Source organism: Syngnathus floridae, chromosome 22 (assembly GCF_059516105.1).
Source record: "Syngnathus floridae isolate MCC-2025c chromosome 22, RoL_Sflo_1.0, whole genome shotgun sequence".
Taxonomy (NCBI): domain Eukaryota; kingdom Metazoa; phylum Chordata; class Actinopteri; order Syngnathiformes; family Syngnathidae; genus Syngnathus; species Syngnathus floridae.
The window spans coordinates 2,480,320-2,499,616 of NC_142434.1; the positions used below are offsets into that span (position 1 = coordinate 2,480,320).

The 19,297-nt window shown below is 45.2% G+C and overlaps 2 protein-coding genes across 9 annotated transcripts in view; both read right to left on the minus strand.

Moving 5' to 3' along the window:
* nrcama (neuronal cell adhesion molecule a) lies at positions 1–14,478 on the minus strand. Of its 4 annotated transcripts, none has more exons than XM_088367085.1 (31): positions 14,407–14,478; positions 10,517–10,564; positions 8,691–8,824; positions 8,516–8,533; positions 8,038–8,143; positions 7,684–7,877; positions 7,500–7,622; positions 7,270–7,440; positions 6,999–7,110; positions 6,750–6,934; positions 6,535–6,666; positions 6,164–6,307; positions 5,987–6,098; positions 5,610–5,924; positions 5,427–5,551; positions 5,266–5,295; positions 5,004–5,105; positions 4,745–4,942; positions 4,592–4,662; positions 4,302–4,527; positions 4,114–4,229; positions 3,824–4,028; positions 3,628–3,750; positions 3,380–3,556; positions 3,228–3,260; positions 2,684–2,752; positions 2,432–2,554; positions 2,195–2,350; positions 1,880–2,011; positions 1,744–1,822; positions 1–1,451 (listed from the first exon to the last, which is right to left on the minus strand). In XM_088367085.1, exons 3-31 carry the CDS (start codon positions 8,806–8,808, stop codon positions 1,217–1,219), a joined length of 3,930 nt encoding a protein of 1,309 aa, XP_088223211.1. In that variant the 5' UTR covers positions 8,809–8,824; positions 10,517–10,564; positions 14,407–14,478; the 3' UTR covers positions 1–1,216. The 4 variants fall into 4 exon arrangements, with proteins under 4 accessions (XP_088223211.1, XP_088223210.1, XP_088223212.1 ...); XM_088367084.1 differs by having other exon boundaries at positions 5,987–6,101; XM_088367086.1 differs by lacking the exon at positions 8,516–8,533.
* pnpla8 (patatin-like phospholipase domain containing 8) overlaps positions 10,529–19,297 on the minus strand; it is an 11,228-nt gene continuing 2,459 nt past the window's right edge. For 4 of the 5 annotated variants that reach the window (XM_088367095.1, XM_088367094.1, XM_088367092.1 and 1 more), the window contains 7 exons: positions 19,080–19,229; positions 18,735–18,886; positions 18,578–18,672; positions 18,341–18,512; positions 18,225–18,282; positions 17,748–18,138; positions 17,003–17,693 (listed from right to left, as the gene is read on the minus strand). In XM_088367095.1, coding sequence (XP_088223221.1) covers positions 17,419–17,693; positions 17,748–18,138; positions 18,225–18,282; positions 18,341–18,512; positions 18,578–18,672; positions 18,735–18,886; positions 19,080–19,229 — 1,293 coding nt within the window. In that variant the 3' untranslated portion in view covers positions 17,003–17,418. Of the gene's footprint in view, positions 10,565–14,406; positions 14,485–17,002; positions 17,694–17,747; positions 18,139–18,224; positions 18,283–18,340; positions 18,513–18,577; positions 18,673–18,734; positions 18,887–19,079; positions 19,230–19,297 lie in introns of those variants that run through there. The other variant, XR_015855427.1, reaches the window with a different exon arrangement.

Consider the following 19,297-nt stretch of genomic DNA (forward strand, 5'->3'; position numbering starts at 1 on the left):
TTTGAAATCTTGAAGCCAACATTTATTATCCCCACCCCGGTTTAACTTCATTTGAAATACAAAATATTTGTTTGCCGTGTAATATCCAAGAGTAAATTGTTGCTCTCATGCTTCTCACGTATAGTAGCTCACACACATCATCTCACCGGGGCTCTCGAAATGTGCCGAGTCAGCGTTTGTGTTAAATGATGCAACCTGTGAATGTGTGTGCATTTAATATATTTTTTTTAAAAGTGCACGGACAAGACGGGTGTCGGCGGAGCTCGGCCACAAGCAGAATATTCTCATTTTGTGAGTTCACTTGAAGAATAAAGAAAAAAAAAATCACAGCAAATAAAAATCTGAAAATAGTCCCATGTCACACAATGCAGCTGGGTTGTAGTTTTTTTTCCACACTCAGGTCAAACCCCTTATTTACAAAATAAAAACACAAAAAGCTGACATGATCTAAAAACTTGATGCAAGTTATGATAAACGACACAGCGGCGGAAGCGACAGAAAAAAAAAAAATCCATTTGAGAATCGGAGGACGAGCTGACGAGTCCTGGAAAGAAAAATTGCGGAACGCACGTTGAACACATGCATGTGCACGCACATACACAGACACTCATGCACTCACGTTTGTTTGCAAACAGTACAACATATTGACCAGAGATGTCAACTACTACTTTCCTTTTCCACATTCAGTACCATTAGGAACAGTCCTCCTTATAAGTGCTATTATTAAGAAAAGAAAAAGCTTTGACCTTGGACTTGACATTCCACATTTGTATAACTACATCGAATCTGACATCCAATTGATCAAGAATTTGATATATCGTGGATGACGCTGTGGCTGGTGTTTTTAGCCCCGCCCCCTCCCATTTGTGAAGTTCTTCACCCCCCCTATAAATCCATAATATATGACCGTATATTATAGGCCATATAATAACACTTTGGGATTGAGAAAAAAAATTCCGCACCTTCCCGTGACAACAAAAGCGGGATCACGATGGACTCCATGCAGTTGTGTTTGAATGCGGTGAAATGCTCGCAAAGGATATTAAACACACAAACATTGCTTCTCGTTCCTTGTCCATCATGGCCGAGTTTTCTCAGGAGGTGCGCCGGGGGGGGGGTGAAAGGAGACGATGGGGCATCCTCGGTTGGCATGGTGATGAACCACCACGATTAAAGTTCAAGCATCCGCGGACGACAGGAGGGCGGGGGGGGATGTTTAGACAAAAGAGTTCATGGCGTTGACGGGCGACGGCGCCTCGGAGCTTTCGTTGCCCTCGTGCGTGTCTTTCTCCTTCTTGCCGCTGTACTGGCCGATGAAGGAGCCGTCCTCGTTGAACTGGCCGTCCCCGCCTTCCCCGTAGTCCACCAGGCTGTCGTCGCTCTCGTCACGCCGCACCGTGCCGTTGGACGGCGTCCGGCTGCCCTTCAACGGCTTGTGGTCCTCCGTGTCACTGTTAAGGATTTTATATGCCATTTAGAAACTGATCAAATAAATGTTGGCTTTTTTTTATCTACAGCTAGAACTAAAAGAGTTTATGGAGATATTTGTTAAAATGTTTTTTTTTTCCTCCCTCCATGAGATGGTTATTAATTTCGATTTAGCCTTGCCTCTGTGGCGTGTTTGGTAAAGGACTCCGGTGATGTCATGGCAGCTTCGCATAATGTTCTATATACAAATAATCACATTAAGTGACAAAGTCCCAACGAGAAGAAGTATTGAAATAAAAAGTGGTTCTCACTCACCTGTATTCTCCAAATGTGCCATCGTCCTCCTTCATGGGTTGGATCTCCGGGTCTTGGTGGGCTTCTTCTTTCTCTTTCACTGTTGATCAAATGAATCAAGAAGACGCTCGAATGGTTATTTTGCAGGTTGACTAACCTGGATATTTTCCACCCTTGTTCCTCTTGATGAAGCAGACGATGAGGAGCACCAGGATGAGCAGGGCGATGGCGCACATCAGCCCGATGAACCAGCCCTGGGTGGCGATGTCCACGTGCCGACTGGCCACGGCTACGAAAAAATATTCAAATTATATCATTAATAATAAATATTAAAAATAATATTAAAAGTCGAATGGGCTAAGTTGGAATGGATAATGGAAATAAATGGGGGGGAAAAATGAGGTCAGAAATTCTGAGGTGATGAATGGGACTAATGAGATAAAAAGATCGACGCTGAGGCATGCCGCCTCACCTGGCACTGTAACCACCTCTTCAGTGGTGGTGTGGGGCGCTGCCCCGGCCGGGTCTCGAGCGACCACGCGCACCCTATAGGACGTCCCCGGCTTTAAGCCTTTTAAAATATGCGAGTGAGAGCCGTTTACCGACTCCCTTTTCCAGTCCTCTTTACCTGAAATCGAGAGTTGCGGGTTGGAGAGGGGGAAATCGTTTATTCCCGATTGCGGTAAATACCGAGCGGGGGGAGCCTTACTGTTTTCTACCGTGTATTCCACATAAATGTTCTTATGGTGTCCAAAGTATTCCCAAGTGATCATCGCGCACTCCTCCCATACTGATGTGTTTACTATGCCAAAAATGGGACCCACAGAGGGCGCTGAAGAGGAACAAAAAAATTGCTTTTATTCCAGAATAGTGGACTACTCCGTGTAAATCGCTAACGGCCAATCAGAGTGCTCGATTTAGCCATTTTAAATATTGTGCAACTTAATGGCAGATAGTGTACCCTTGCGAAGCGGGGGGTGCGTGGATTGAGTGACGGGGGTGGTTGGGTGAGGAGGGGGCTCAGTGGGGCCTGGAAGAACACGGAAAAGAGTGAGACAACATAAAGAAAAGCCAGCGTAAAGTTTCAGAGCGTTCGTATCGTCGACAGCATGCCAATTTGACAGATGCAGGGGAAGGCAAACCTTTGAGTTCATGCGCCAGTTTGGATTGTTTTTGAATTCATTCACATTTTCAAGTGGCAGTGAATGAGTTATAGAATAATTTTTATTATCTAATAATTTTATATAATCTTTTGAGTTATATCATTTTATCAACCCACAGGGTCAAAGGTTGCCCGCCTCTGCTCAAAAGTGTTGTTAGTGCGGCACGTGCAGGATCATCATGCATCTTGTCATTGTCTTGTAGAAGTTTAGAAATCAAGTCGGAAATTAAAAAAAAAAAAAAAAAAAGCACTATTTAGCCACTTGACCTATATATTTTGACAAATATCCCCAAGTTCCATATTTTAAACATGCAGGGTGACTAAAACGAACTCCACAGGTTACCTTTGCCCGTCTGGACAGTGGGCTGAATATGAGCTTGAGAAAGAAGGAAAGAAAAGAGATAGTGGCGATAAAGGAGGTTGAATGTGCTAGAACCTCGAGATATTTTTGGGATTCCCAGAAGTTCCGACGCTTTTTTGTCTGAGCTCACTCACTTGTTTCCGTGACGGTGGAGGCCTCTTTGGTGAAATTGGCGCCAGCGCCTTTGATGGTCTTTGCACTCAGGTGGAACTTGTAGAGGACGCTGGAGTTGAGGTTGTCCAACGCCACCGTGGTCTCGTTGAGCGGGAAATCCAGGACGGTGGCCGGCCCCACTTCCGTGCTGTTAATAACTGAGCAAAACGTTACCGTGTAAAAAAACCTAGCATTTATAAAAAAAAAAAAAAATTAATTCTGCTGGTACCTGGCTGGTATTTCAGCGTGTACCCAATAAGGCGTCCATTTTTCTTCAGTGGTGGACCCCATTCCAGAGTGAGTGAGTCCAAACTGGGATTCAAGACGTTTAAAAAAGACGGTGGTCCTGGAACTGTTTCCAGACGATTTGATTATTAGAAGCTAAATACATTTAAAAAAAAAAAAGGTAAGTATCGTGTACCCACCTCCCTCGAGGGTCTCAAATTGCGTGTCCTGACTCTGAGGACCTTCTCCTTTGCTATTCAAGACCCTGATGAAGATGTTGTAGAGGCTGTAGGGCTGCAAGCCCGTCAGGTGTCCCTCGGTCTGGTTCTCGCTGAAGGTCAGAACTTGGTCTTGGGACTCTTGATCCTCATCTTCCTCCAGGCCTCGTTGGCGACGGTAGTATACCTTTGGAAGATGCCGTGATTATATTAACTGGGTTGGTAGTGAATGAGTTAAAGTACTGGTTATGTCAACGTGAGTTGAAACCGACCTTGTAGCCTTTAAGTTTCCCACGAACCGAGTTAGGCGACACCGGCTCCCAATGCACTTTAGCCATTGTGCTGTTGTCAACCGTGACCAGGACACCATCAGGGGCGGACAAAGGCACTGAAGAGCAAGCAAAAAAATAGGAACGGATGAGCCAAGGATTGCTCAATTCGTGAGAAATTCAAAACTCACAGTCTTCCCCGGAGTATCCGACGACGACCTCGGCTTCCGGCCCGTTGCCGTAGTCGTTGAGCGCTTGGACTTTGATCTCGTAGGGAACGTAGACGGGAACTCCGGACACGACGTATTGTGAGGCGTTGGCCACGGTATTAGAGGACCATTCTTGATCCACGTCCATCTGGCGCCAAAGCACTTTGTACTCCAGACCGGGCCCGTTGGATTGGAATCCTGTTAGCGACTAATCAGACATTTTAGTTTAGGAGTCGTGGATATGAAGCCAATCCCCTCGCCCCTGTTCTTACTGTCCAGGAGATGACCAGGTTGCCAGGTTCTGTTCCTTCTCCCCGAACATTTGAAGGATTCTCATCAGGTGCTGGAATGCCAAAGAAAGCAGACAATTCATCGGGCCACTTATAAATATGTGATCTAAATGAGTACTCGTGTCCGGTAGCTACCCGCCGGGTTGGTTCTGTACTGGCGTGATGGCTGGCTGGGTTGGCTGTGGCCCACCTGGTTCTTGGCCAGAACCCGGAAGGAGTAGTAGACGTACGGCGAGAGCTCCAGTTGCGCCGTGGTGCTCGTACCAGCCACTTCTGTCATGTTGACCCAGATGCCGGGCTGGTGCAGCAAATCCTCGTACTGGATCAAAAAATCTTGGGAAAGAAAACAATCGTTCACCAATATCAACCCGAATCTTCAGAAAAAAAATCTTACTCTGTGTGGCACTGTTGTGTTCATCTCCAGGGATCCAGGTGAGCTGAACACTCCGTTCTGTTTGGTCAGTGAGTTCCAGATCAGTTGGCGGGTCAGGTTTCTCTGCCGAGAGAAGACACGGCTTAGACCGAGTGTAAAATGTTTCGCTCATTTTAGGTGGTAGTTCTTGGTGACTGGAAATGAAGGAATGTGAATAAAGAGAAAATAAATATTGAGAAATTACTTTATGGAGAAAAGACACATGACTACATTATTTGTTTACCGTAGACAATAGCTGGAGTGGGAGTAGCCTCTGAGAGAGCAAGAATCAAGAGTAGAGTACAAAAAGTTAGTAGAAGTCACAACAAGAAAAGTAGATAGAATAGAAGTTATTTTTTGAGATACGTTTTCTGAATCGTGACCATAAATAAAGCGGAAAAGTACCGACGACTGTAAGCATGGCGCTGGCCGAGTCCCGGTCCAGGGTGGTGTTCATGATGCACGTGTAAGTGCCCTCGTCTTCCTCCGTGACATCTTTGATGATCAAACTGTCGGTGTCCACCTCAAACCTGACGAGATGTCGGCGCATTTTTAAGTTGTCGAGTAAATCGATGAGTTGGGCCGTACCTCTCGTCGTCTGGCAGCTCGCCGCTGTTCTTCAACCAGGTCATGGTGGGGACGAGGGACGGGTCGTGCTTGACTTTACACTCGAAGATGGCGCTCATGCCTCGTTGCACCACCTTGTACTCGGGTTGCTTCAGGATACGCGTGGGCTCTTTGACCTCCAGGAAAACGTGGTTCTCCTTGATGCCCAGGTTGTTGCTAGCAATGCACGTGTACTTCCCGCTGTTCTGCGATTGGGCCACGTTGATCTCCAGCGTGCCGTTCTCGTGGATCACGTAGGGGTCTTCGCTCTTGATGCTGATTTGGCGATCTTTGAACCTACCGAGTGGACATTTAAGATCTTTTTTTTTTAGGGCGATTGGACGCAAACTGATTTTTACCAAGTGATGGTTGGTATCGGTGAGCCGAATGTGGCGCAGTGGAGTAAAGCGGGGCTGTTGGTGATGACCTTGTACACTTGGTTGGGAGGAGTGAGCACCCTCGGGGGCTCCGCTACTTGATCAAAAGTCAAAATTAGCTCGTGGAACGCCGTTACAAGGTTGATGTTTGACACTTACCGAGCACGCTGACAAATGCGTTGGCGATAAGGTAGCCGAATTCGTTTGAGGCGTTACACTGGTAAACGGCGCTGGAGCTGGTTTGCACTCGGCTGAGGATGACCGTGTCACCATCCACCTTGCGAGTGGGGTCCTCAGGAGCATCTGGCGAATTAAAAAGCAAAGTTTTTTTAAAATGTACATCATATTAATCACATATAAAAAAATATATGAAAAAATGGGGGTTGGTTCCCCCTCTGAAATAAATAAAATAAAATATATATATAAAAATATAAAATATATATAAAAATACAAAAAAAATGAGGGTTGGCTCCCTTCCAAATCAACAACCCCAATTTTTTTAAAATCAGGAATAGAAATATTATACTCACTTTCTATGGGGACTCCATTGACAAACCAACTAATATCCGGCTTGGGGTCTCCGCTGACTCGACAAGTCAGGATGCCGGTCTCATTTGGGGCCAGGATCAAGTTCCTGGGAGCGCTGATCCAGAATGGAGCAGCTGTTGAATAGGAAAGAAAAGCGAAAGAAACCTGAGAGAGCAGCACATGGATGTAGACGCTTTTGTGATGAGTAGGCTCAGACCTTTAACGGCGACCTTGATGACGTGGTGTGCCGTGCCCAGGCGGTTGCTCGCCGTGCAGGTATAGTCGCCGCCGTCGCTTTCGCTTACATCCAAAATCGTAACCGTCTTTTTGTAATTGAGGAAAGAAACTCTGCTGGTTGGCAGCTCCCCGCCATCTTTCTGCCAAGACATCTCCGGAGTGGGCCTGCCATGGAAACCGTTATTCGCCGTATTCTGTTGCATTCCAGTGAAATATCACACCTACTTACAAGCCTTCGGCGATGCATTCCAGCTCAAGGGTCTCCCCTCGTAGGACCATCTTGGTGCTGGTGGCGCCTAAAGGAGTCATGAAATCGGGACGGCGCTGTCCTGCCGGGAAGGCTGATTGAAATAAGAGAGAGACATGAAACTGAAAATTTGCCACTGAGGGCATCTAAGTGAGGAAGAATTATATTTGGACATGTGTGCGGGTGGAAGTCACATGGTCAGGCCAGAAGTGGATTGACGCATTTTTGCAGAAGCTCCCCCATCTCGACTTACTTTGTAGCACTGTGACGGAGATGGGCTGCTTCTGCTGGATGGTTTGCGTATACGGGAAGCGGGCGTAGCAGATGTAGTCGTTCCGATTGTCCTCTGGGAGGACGTTGGAAAAGTACAAGTCTCCGTTCAGGGCCTGGGTCACTCGATTGTCCAGCGGCAGCTTCTGGAAAACTGAAGCGAGACCATTTTTTTTTCTGTTCTCTGGAAAATGAATGACAAGATGGACTTACTGTTATCCATCCAAAATATGACGGGAGGGGGCAGCCCTGCCGGGGGGCGGCATTGCAGCACCAGCGAGACCCCCGTCTGCACCGTGATGGGTTCAAGTCTTTCTTTCGACCACAAGGGGGACCCTGGGAGTCACCGCTGTTAGATCAAGCATTCACCCAAAACATTTCATATACGATTCCTTACTGGACTGTCTGATGACGATGTTGTTGGAGATAGCCGTGCCGTGGTCATTGTGGGCCGTGCATTGGTACGTTCCCTCGTAGGCCTCGGCCTTTTCCCCACTGATATCGATGACCAGAGTTCCCGAACCGGGTTTCATGAGAACTTTGGAGTCTTGCTCCACATCAAAATGGCTCCCGTTCCTCGTCCAAGAAAAGCTAATAAGAAATTGGCATGAATGATGAATAGAGTTGCAGGAGGTTGTTTCTATGCTGGTTTCATCGGTCTGACAGATATTTCTCGGTCGATTGCTTTCCTTGACGACCGTTGCTAAGGCATTGCAACAATTATAGAAGAGAGGAGGAAAGTAGAAGTTACCTGGGGTGAGGCTTCCCCTTGGCTTCACAGTGGATGAGGATGTCCTCCCGTGGGTCGAAGATGTAATCCTTTGGGGATTGCACCGTGATAGTGGGGGGCTGGGGCACTGCGGGGGGGGGGGGGGGGGGGGGGGGGGTTATTAATACACATGCCATGACGTTTTAAACACAACAGCATGCCAAGACACATCACAGCAAGCAACACCACAAGTGATTGGGACATAAAGACAAATTGAGTCGTGTCCCAAAACTTTTGTTTGAGTCCTACAACTAGTTCCAAACCAGTATTTTTTTTATACAAAATTTTAACGGCATGCAACAATGCAAAAAAAAAAAAAAATCAGCCCACACAAGGTCACGATTGGTGCACAACTTTTTATAAATAATCATAAATTTTTTATACAACATTTTAACGGCATGCAACAATGCAAAAAAAAAAAAAGCAGCCCACACAAGGTCAAAATTGGTGCACAACTTACATCCTTCCAGGACCTTAGCTTTTTTTTCCACCAGGGGAACGCAGACACAGCGAATATGATGAAGAGGTGTTAGTATTTGCAGCGAGCCAAAAACTCACAGCTTCAAGAGATTTTTTTATTGCGCTACACGGCAATAGCACTTCCGATAAAATTTCAAATTGATGAGAAACCTTACGATCAAGGGGCACTTCCAGCGCCGCTGTCAGGTGACTCAAGAGGATCATGAGAAGAACCGCTCCAGAGCCTGAGGATCTCATCTTGCCCATGACCAGGTGGACCACGGGGAAGTCCATCGTGACAGGCTCCACCCTGAAGAATAAAAAGGCCCAGTTTGGGTCTTATTTTGACTTTGCTCAGCCCATTCTCATAATCAAGCCTGGAGGGGGGGCAGAATGTTCTGAGTCCAGATTTTATCCAGCTGAGCTCGGCAGAGTGTGTGATCTAATGGGACCTCGGGCCCAGGCTAATTACGCTCACACGTCCAAATGCATTTTCCGCTCAATTCAAGTGAAGGGAAGCGAATACCGAAACCAAACCCTCTAATTTGATTGCAATCCTCAAAACCGTATTATGCTAATTTTATCGGCCATCTTGGTCTTAATTACATGTGCTATAGTGCAAATCATCTACCTGTAGAAAGAAAACTGCTAATTAAGCTAGCTGACGAGTTTGATTTCATTTCTGTTTTCGATGAAAATCATCCCAAAATATTTTCGACTCTGGGTTACCATGACAATAAAACTGAGTGCTAAAAAGCCACTTTGCCTGTGGAGTACTTGGCTGACATCACGCAGCTGTCGAATGAAAGGAATGGGCCAACGGATTCAAAGTGAAAAGAAAATGGCTAAGCCCCGCCCCCCCATTGAGTTTCATAAATCATCACCAAAAGCAGTTTTGTCCTTAACTCCATCAAGAAGGTGAGAAATAGTCGAGGGAAAAGCCCAGACGAGCTATTTCGAGATACGGGACTCAAGGTTAAATGTTTTGTTCATATGGCAGATAATGTTGCTCTTTTCCCACACAGTCTGGGAAAGTGTTATGCAAATAAACCCAATCTCACGCTTGTCATGTTTGGAGCAGGGAGGTTTTGTTTCAAAACCTCTTCAAGGACTCCAAATGCTGACTCCACCAGGGGCCAAATTACGAGTCGCCTCGGTTCACAATCACAACCTGATCGGCGCACCCCTCCCTTTTTTATCCCGAGGCCGGTTGGCCATTCTGGCATCATCGGCACAACAATCCCTGCCGGCTTTGCGAAGTGCTGATAGTCAGCGAGATGCGGCCCCCGTGTCTCTCTTACATCCGCCGCCCCAAACCTCCCCGACCTATTGTCCTCTTGTGTTGTTTACCGCCGGCATAGCGCTGAAATGGCAGGGGCTACTCCGGGGCATCGAGTGACACCCCGCTAATGACATCATCATTATATGTTGTGGAAATGCAACACATTTTTTTTAAATCTCCTATTTTAGGCTCAGATTGGAACATACTGTTGCGTAACACTCCTCGAAAATCTGTTTCAAGCCTAGGAGATTAATTGGTGCTACATACATAGAAATAAAACTAATATTTGTAATGGTAATACGGTTTATTAGACAGATGGTATCAAAATGTTTGGGGGGGGGTAAAAATCACAAAGTAAACAAGGGAAGGGCATGATAGAAAAAAAAAAGGGGCAGGAGGCGAGATGAGAGGAGATTTGATGCAAGCCGATGGTCTCATTTTTTTTTTTTTCTCATCCACACATCTGTTCATCGGGATTACTCGCGGACATCTGAAGGGAAGATCATCTAAATCTTTTTTTAGGGCTCAATGACCCTATGACTCATTCTTAGAGGTCAACGCAACACGCTGCAGGTAATGATGACAGTAATGGGATGTGTTGTGTTACGCAATAGTCGCCATGTGGCTGACCACGGGATGATTCTCAACACGGCATCCGAACATGAATCTGCAGGAACACGCCACAATCGCTCATAAATATGAAAAAGAGTTCTTTCTTACCTGCGAAGGTGTGGCCGGAGCTCTTCCCTTCCAGGAAATGGCTCTGATCTGCAATAAAGGCATATCACGTGTTAATAATAAACAGAAAAAATCTGTCAAGGCTGTTTATGTCAATAATGTCATTTTTATTGCTTTTACCAACATTAGTGGCAAGGGACAAGCACGCAAAAGCTTCCCCTCCGTGACCACGAATGCATTATGATCATCTCCGGAGAGACTCTCCATTCATCTCACATTAGCCAGACAAACGTGACAAAGAAATGCAGTCTGGTTAAAAGCGCCTTGGGCAGCAAGGCCAACGATGCAAGTGATGGTTACGACTGATTGGCTCATGTCGAGGGGTCTTTTCATTGAACCGCGCCCCTGTGTGACATACGGCTGAGTAGCGACAGATTGGAAGGAGAGTGGCGAGCCAGGCCCAAGCTGTGACATGTTGCCATGGAAACAAAAACAGAGAAAGCACCCATTTGTTTTGGCTGGAATTTCAAAAGCTACAATAAACAAGTACACTGAGTTGGATTATTTCATTTAATTTTATTATAAATAACCTCAACTGATTTGAAACCTAGATAAAGGAGGAAAAACAGGTATGAATGCAAGAAAAAAAAAAGAGTGAAGGGAAACTGTAATGTATTATTAAAAGAAAAATCTAAAAGCGTTTCATCTACAGAGGAATTGAGGGGGTGAAGCAATACGGGGAGGCCATGTTGCCGTGGAAACGCAAAGCTAGAAATTGTTTTTTTTTTTTTCAGATAAAATCAAACGGCATGTGTAAATTGCTTAAAGACAGACTATTGCCAATCTGCGAGTTTGAGGAAAAAAAAGAATCACATGACAATGCTGTTATTGCTACAAATATTAAAATAATTCCATCATCATGACACTGCGGGAAACAAAAGCACTTGGGTTTACCGTCTGCGAATATATTAGTTGCATAAGTGACTTTTTATGGACCCACTGGGACCATATACGTGTGACATGTGACTGAATATTTTAGCGCCGAGCGCGTGATGCGGGGGCTGACGACTTTGCGATAAGAAAACTGACCCTAACTGGGAATTATTTGTCTTCTTTTTTTTTCAGCCATGGTAAACATTTCAGTGAGACAATAAGTGTGGCACCTGCAGGCTGTCACACGCACCATCTGTGAGTGTGTGATGAGATTTTTTTTTTGGGGGGGGGGACCCTCGGGCCAATCAGAGAACATCTGCCTCAATGTTTCCACTGTCCCCAAAAAAAGACAAATGACCTATTTACGGTAATGTGTGTCATATTGCGAGAAAAAAATAATAGCCTACTTTGTTTCGACAATATATAATAATAACACACAATATAGCGGAATGTCCATTTAACAAAGAGAAGATCATGTGTAGAAGTTCGACTAAGACACAACCAAAGCAGGTTACCATGACTCTCCAACTGCCATTTTAATCTCAACAGTCAATGAATGTCCTTCAGCTGGGATGTAACACATCCAGACTGAAATAAAAATTGCAAGCAGAGTTTAATCAGAGAGATTTACAACCCCTTGGAAGTTTTTACCCCCCCATCTCTCACCCATAAGAGGTCAAAAGGACAAATGTCCCATTTCTGCAGTTCCCACCCTTGACATCCCTGAGTAGCACCACGATGGAGTCATCAGAAATGTCACACAGAGATGATAGCAAGTGGATTTTGGATACCATTAAGAACTGGATCAGAGTAGATGTAATGTAAAGAAGACAACTTCGAGAGGGCTTCATCAACGAAGCCATTAGTGGCGAGACATGTCAGAGACACGTTGGTAAAGCGTCCCCTTATATCCCCTTGGAAACCATCTCGGCCGTGGAAGGCAAAGATTCCAGGCGAGACAAAAGGGGATGAGAACGTGGGCCGCAAAACAGGTGGGTAAATATCGGATGCCTGGGAAACGACTAATATTTACTGACTATAGGGAAAAGCGGGTGGATGAGGGGGTGCAAGGGGAAGAAACAGCCGAGCGACCTAATATTTGCGTTCTGAGACTTGAAACTGACTCCATTTAGCAAGTGTTTTAAAAGAACGACTTGGAAACTTGACATGTAATAATGTGGACACAAAAGCTGTAAAGGGGGTAAAAAAAAAAAAAAAAAAACAGCCAGCCAGGAGGAGATATTAAATTTTGCCACAACCAAGCCATTCTTAAGACTCGGACAAAGTCACAGCAAGAAAGGTGACTTTTAATCAGAGTGAGAAAATATTCGTGCATCCAGATATCGTTTCACCGCATCCGCTAGTTTTAATCAAGAAAATGGACGGGTGCCGTTTCATTATCTCGCTCTCACGAGAGCTTCTGTAAAGCCTTTGCAAATCTGTGTTGACAGGTCATTGAAAAAGCAAACTGGAAGGTCAAAAAAAAAAAGGTTAAAGTTGCCGACCTGAGCAGCAGGAAGCCAGCTGTGAAAAGGGAGGCTGCGGCCATCTCTACACAAAAGGCGCCCAGTCAGCACTTTGGCACTTGGAAAACTTGCTGTCTGTGCTAATGAGCGTAGCCCGAAGCCAACCGGCCCGGGTCGGACTTGGGGGCGGCCTCCGACTCCGAAAACCCGCTTTGTTATATTTACTCATCTTTAAAAATAGATGCTATTAACACTATGACCATCTGGATTTATATTTATTATTTCTTAATTCAAAGTAGATTGATGGTCCAAGGGGAATTCTGGGTAATCAAGCTGAACCGAGTCTCCCTCCTAAAGTGGATTTGACTCGTGTTAATGGGTCGCCCCGTTTACAATTAACAAAAGAAGGACCACTACCGATGCCTTCGGGGGTCTCCGACTCCGATCGACAAAAAAATCGATAGCCCTCATTGCCGATGCGATATGAGCTACACAGCGTCAAATTAGGAAGAAACACATTTTGAGTTTTGAGCCAATAACGTTTACGGGATGCCGGAATCGGCGAGGCATCCTTGGCTGCCGGCCAAGTCGTTAAAAAAAAAAAGTTAATGATGGTCTTGTTAGCTCAAAGATGTTAAGAAGCAGCTGCAGTTTTTAAATGACAAGAAAAAATATGCTGGGGTTTATCAAGGGAGCCACATTCCAAGCGGAGATTACCGCGTTTACTTTCGTGATAAACGATTCCGCCGATGCGACGGCAGAGTGAGTCGGACCGCTGTGGGTTGATGATCAAAGGCGGTTCTATTTTGAGACACATGAAGAAGCCACATCAGACTTTTTAGCATCTGGAAAGCAAAAGTACCTAAAGTGAATATCGAGAATGCCAAAATACTCGAAAAGAGACCATGACCTACATCTGTGTCCCAAAATTTGCATCCACTTTACTGACTTAACTTAATTTCAAATGACATGCAAATCTTTGGTACCATCCTCCAAAATCAAACCCAGGTAACTTTTTCCCTCCAGATGTCTCCTCAGGCAAATTCCTCCATAACGTGTGTTTTCTTTACCCGAGGATTTATGCGTTATACAAAGTCACACCGCCGCCTATTTTCATACACACAACATATTTTATGTTTATATAAGCCGGTGACAGTCGTCAAAACGCTTCTGCACTTCCTGCTTCAGGCCGAACTCAAGCTAAGCCACACTTAAGACACACAAAGAGCATTTTGAAACTTATCTCTATACATGTGTGAGCCGACATTAACGTTCCCTATAAACTAAATTAATTACGATGACTGTCATGTCTGATTGGCTCTTCATGTGATCCTGCCGTCTCGATAAGTAGGAGCTCTTTAATGGTTGACCTAAATACTCGCTTATCATTTTCCAACTGTGACCAAGTTGCTAATTTTAGGCCTTCTGTACAATTCATTAAGGCCCCCCCTCAATCGTTGAATCGGTTTGGTTCCCCCAGCGCGTCATTCCTTTGACATTGATGGAAAAAGTAGACGATCTAAATTTAGTTACCTGATTTTCAAAGGCGCTGTATCGTCTTTGTCTTCGGCATTCACTCGCTCACCCACGGAAAACGAGTCACCCCAGGCTCTAAATGACACAAAGACAACAGATTAGCCGTTGTTAAACAATAGATGAATAACAGTGACGGTTTGGAGAAAGTGAGCCTTGCCTCTGGGTATAATTCTGACATGTCTCGTAACACAGCTGGTGAGCACAGCGCCATGCCAACCATTGGTTTTGTTTTATTACTCTTGACTGGACTCTGTCTTGTATTTCCTATTGTCAAAAGGATTTTGTTACATCCCAATTAACCACAATACGTTTGACTGACAGGTTAAAATAATCTTAATAATAATAATGACAACCAAATTTTTTTTTCAAATCCTTCAAAAAACACTGATAAAAATTCATCGTATACTCTCTATGGGGGACGGTGAAAAAAATTCTAGACAAATACCCCAAAAGTCAATTATCTGACCTGGCACTTGGGGAGGGCAGTGCCCCCCTCCGTCCCCCCTCTAGCTCCACCAGTGGCTAATTATTCGACAGTCAAGGGTCAAGGACACTTAAGCTGCAGTGATTTAGTAGTAGATTTGCCCCTCAAAATGTTCACCTGTCCACTTTTAATCATGCAAATAATTTGTCAGTAAACCGACTGACATGATTAGAATTAGTATATAGGAAAGATGCATTATTTACTAACCCGTTTAAACGGCACCAAAAAAAAAAAAGGCTGAATTCTGTGTGAAACGGAGTTTGATCTGCTAAAATATCAGCACCGTGAAATGACACGTCGAGAAATGGAGCTTCTGCTACAGCTGGCGGCGCCCCTGACGGATGCGCACCTCGGGCCCCGGATGCACCGGCCGGTTGCAACAATGAAGCGATCGCACGGCTGCTACTGTCGCCGCCGCCGTCGCTCGTCGACAGCACCACCACTACAAAGCATCCCCCTGCAGGGACAACCTTTCATCCCCATCGGAAGGACTCAAACAAATCCCGCAACAATCTCCCTCCATGTTGCAGGACCCGCTCCTCGTCACGGGAAGCCGAATCAATGTGCACTGCACCATTATTCTCCAGCAATCTCCTCATAAATAAAAGAAAACGAGCTCCAACTCACAGGGTGTTGCAAATCCGGTGTGGCGTCCTCCCCCCACCCCCGGTTTTTGCTTTGGCCCAGATCCGTGCGTACGCGAGGCCGGTGCTGATGGTGCTGCTGATGGTGAGGGAGCGCGTCCGGCCAGTTTGGCGTGTCCGTCCCTCTCGGCCACTGCAGCAGCAGCGGCGGCAGCAGCAAGCTGTGGTCCTCACCTCCACTGAGTCTCCGCTCCCCCCCTCTACTCGCCCTCCCCGCTGCCAAAACGTGAAGATTGCGCCCTCTAGTGGAAAAGACGGACTTGCCTGTTTGATGAGTGAGCGAAATGTATTTTAGAAAATACATATAGGAATATTCCCCCAAAATAATTTTTATACTGATATTTTTGGGGTGAAGTCACAAATTGACCTCGTTAAAAAAAAAAAATATATATATATATATATATATATATATATACAATAATGATATATATATTTATATTATATACCCTCCCTCTGCTTAATGTCAGGTCATGCCCACTACCCAAAAAATCTCAGTTTCATCCTATAAATTGCACCCAGGAAGACTCAGACTGGCCTCGGGTTATTTGCTTAAGCGTCTAATCGGGCCACCCCTGAGGAGAGGCTGACGTCTCAGACATGCACGATTTCACATTTTTCCAGAGAGTGCACGAATGACTGTCTGCTGAGCCGTATTCAACACCTGCCTGTCGTTTTGCACTAAGACGGCTGCAGACAGTGTTGACATTTGTTTTTGTGTTTTGCAGGTGTGTAAGAAAAGCCTTGAGCAACATTACCGTGTAAAACGTCTGGTGTGCTGACAGCCGAGTCTCCCATTCAACGACATTCTCAAGCTTCCACGTACGATAAAGATCGTCGTTTACAAGATGGCAAACTAAACAGTGGACTTTGGAACCAGTCTGCGTGTATTAGACTATATTAGGCTAAGCCAACTTTGACATCACCCAGACATTTGCTCTTGAATTGTTATCGTTTAGTTTTACACCCCCGGCTTCCCTTGTAACACGGAAACTCAAAATATCAATCTCAAAATATACCATAATCTGTTTTGATTTGCAGTACTCAACATTTTTTCTTTGTGGTTAGCAATAGTAAATAAACTGCATTAAGCTAAATAAGCAATTTTGTATTGAAGGCAAATGAGAATAAAAATTGCACATTCATAAAACAGAGTTGGAGCAGTTGCTAGGGAACACTGTGAGACAATTCTATTTTTTTTTTTTTCTCACTACAGTGAAAAGCGGAGGGGGGAGACAGACGGCCAAGAAAGGAATGTGCGGGAATGGAACTTTGTCACGGCTCGTCATGTAAACACAGCGGAGTGAGAGCGTCCGGATCAATCTCACCTTCACCCAGTTTGTCTCCCATAACCCGATTGAAGTCTGGTGTTGATTTTATGATTCTAAATTACTGTCATATACTTCTAAACGTATTCCAAATGAATCTACTCCCCCCCTCCCTGAAAAAATTAAAAATACACAGTGACTCACTTGAATCCGATAATTTTTATGATTTCCACTGTACATGCGCACCGGCGTACCATTTCTGATAAAACGATGCTAAAATTTGTGATTGAAGTAAAAATCTTCAATTATCAAACATACTCCCCAAAAATGATTGCTAATACTGCAAAATATTGGAAAGAAATGCCTAAAAGTGCAATATTTAAATAAACAGCACCTCAAATATTGGTTACATGCTAATCACGATGACGTCATCTTGTGCAATTTTTGTCGCTTAATATATTCAAGTCATTATTTCAAGAATATTTACATTTTGATAAAAAAAATCATAATCATAATAGTGGCTATGTTAAAATCATTTTTCAAATTGTGAAAGAATGTAAACAATTTATGACTAAACTGTCTACATGCTAACAATTTTTTCTTCTTACCAGACTAGTTAGAGTTTGGAGGTGAAATGGGGGCCCTCGTACATGTCCGCCTTAAGCTTGGCCCACTCGGACAGTCTCTGGACAGCGCTTTTCTGCTGAGTCAGCACGCCGGCCGCCTTGCGTAGCTTAGCGTCGTTGCGCTCTAGGTAGCGCTCGCCCTCGCCCATCAGGAAATTCAGCTTGTCCACGCGGCTCTCGTTCAGCGGCACGTCTTCGCTCATGTAAGGGTTGAAGCGGAAGTAGGTGTCTGGAGGTAGGAGGGCGTCCAGCATGGCGTGCACTTCTAAAAAAAAAAACATTTAGAATGTGTTGTGTGTAAGATTTTGGCCCATGGTACCTTCTGTGTCTGTGGCGCTGCTGATGACGTTGGTGAGCTTGGCTTTGAGGCTGGTGTGGGTGGTGCCGTTCTTCCCCGCCACCTCGTGCCGTCCGGTGCCAAGAGAGAGCACGCATTGCAGCGGCGTGTTGGGCCAGAGACATTTGCACTCGTGGATGGCCAACGCCGTGGGGTTGTTGATCAAGAGACCTCCGTCCTGATGGAGATCTTTCCCAAGGACGTATTCCTGGAAGTAGCCTGGAGCAGCAGACGACGCCCGGATGGCTTGCCACATTTTGTATTTGCAGTCTCCTAGGTAGTGAGACCTCACGCCTGGCATCAGCCTGTAGTTCCTGAACACAAAGGCCTTCAGAGGAAGGCCCCTGTTCACCAGCGTGCTCACTGCTGACACCTTGTGGACAAATAGCATATTGAGAGGTTTTTTTTTTTAAATACATTTGTCAATTTTAGAGGTTTTGTTTTTTTCATCTGTCTTACTTTGGGACAGTTTGGATCTCTGGAACTCTCGATCATGCACCCCTCACCCATACGTTCCCTAAAAAAAAAAGAAATATATTTAGTGTGAGCAAAATGAACCAATACTAATAACTCACTTGAGGATGGTCTCCCAGATTTCACTGTCGTAAAAAGCGTGGCTCCAGCCCATCTTGACGGCCCCGACGATGACATTCTGCTTGAAGACGTCCGAGCCCAACTTCCTGTACATCTGCTCGCACTCTTCCAGGGGGATCTGAAAAATCCCCAGCATGAACGCCAGGATGGCACCTAAAAGCGAACAAAGGTCAGTTTTGCTAAGGCGAGATGATATTTTTTACATGAAGACGGAATACCCGTGCTGACTCCGCAGATGTAGTCGAAGAGCTGGTGGACTCGTTTTCCCGTCAGGTTCTCCAGTTTGAGGAGGGTCTGCAGGGCCAGTAGTCCTCTATTTACAAAAAGCAACACGTCAACAAAGGAGAACATTTTGGGCGGGATTTTTTTTCATACCTTGTCCCGCCTCCATCTATGGCCAGGACCCGGACTCCTCTGCCTTTCACAGGATCAGTGTAACCGACCAGAGCTAGTGACTCTCTCACAGCAGCCTGAAAATGGAGGTCTGCGGCCTGACGTAAACGTAGCAAGCATGGGATAGCTTTTTCCTGGAAAAAACAACAAAAATAATTTGGAGTCAAATCAAGAATCATGTGGTGTACCACAAGGTTCAATTTTAGGGCCTCTGCTATTTTCATTTAATTTTTGTTTTGCATTACACATAAGCTAGCAGACTTCCATTAGATGAGGAAAGTCCTAAGCAAAATCACTAAAAACACTTTCAAAATGATTCCTGCTCACCTTGATGGCCACGCCTCGCGTTTCAGGGAACTCCAGGAGGTGACAGCTGAGCTCCTCCACTCGACTTGTGAGGAGCTGGATGTCGTTGACTCTCTGAAGGCCTTTCACAAGCGATCGGGTCCTGTTGTCAACACTCACCCTGGCTATTATCTGGAAAGCAATACAAGATGCATCAAGAAGATAATCCTGCGCTAAACATTTGACATTCTCTTGATTAC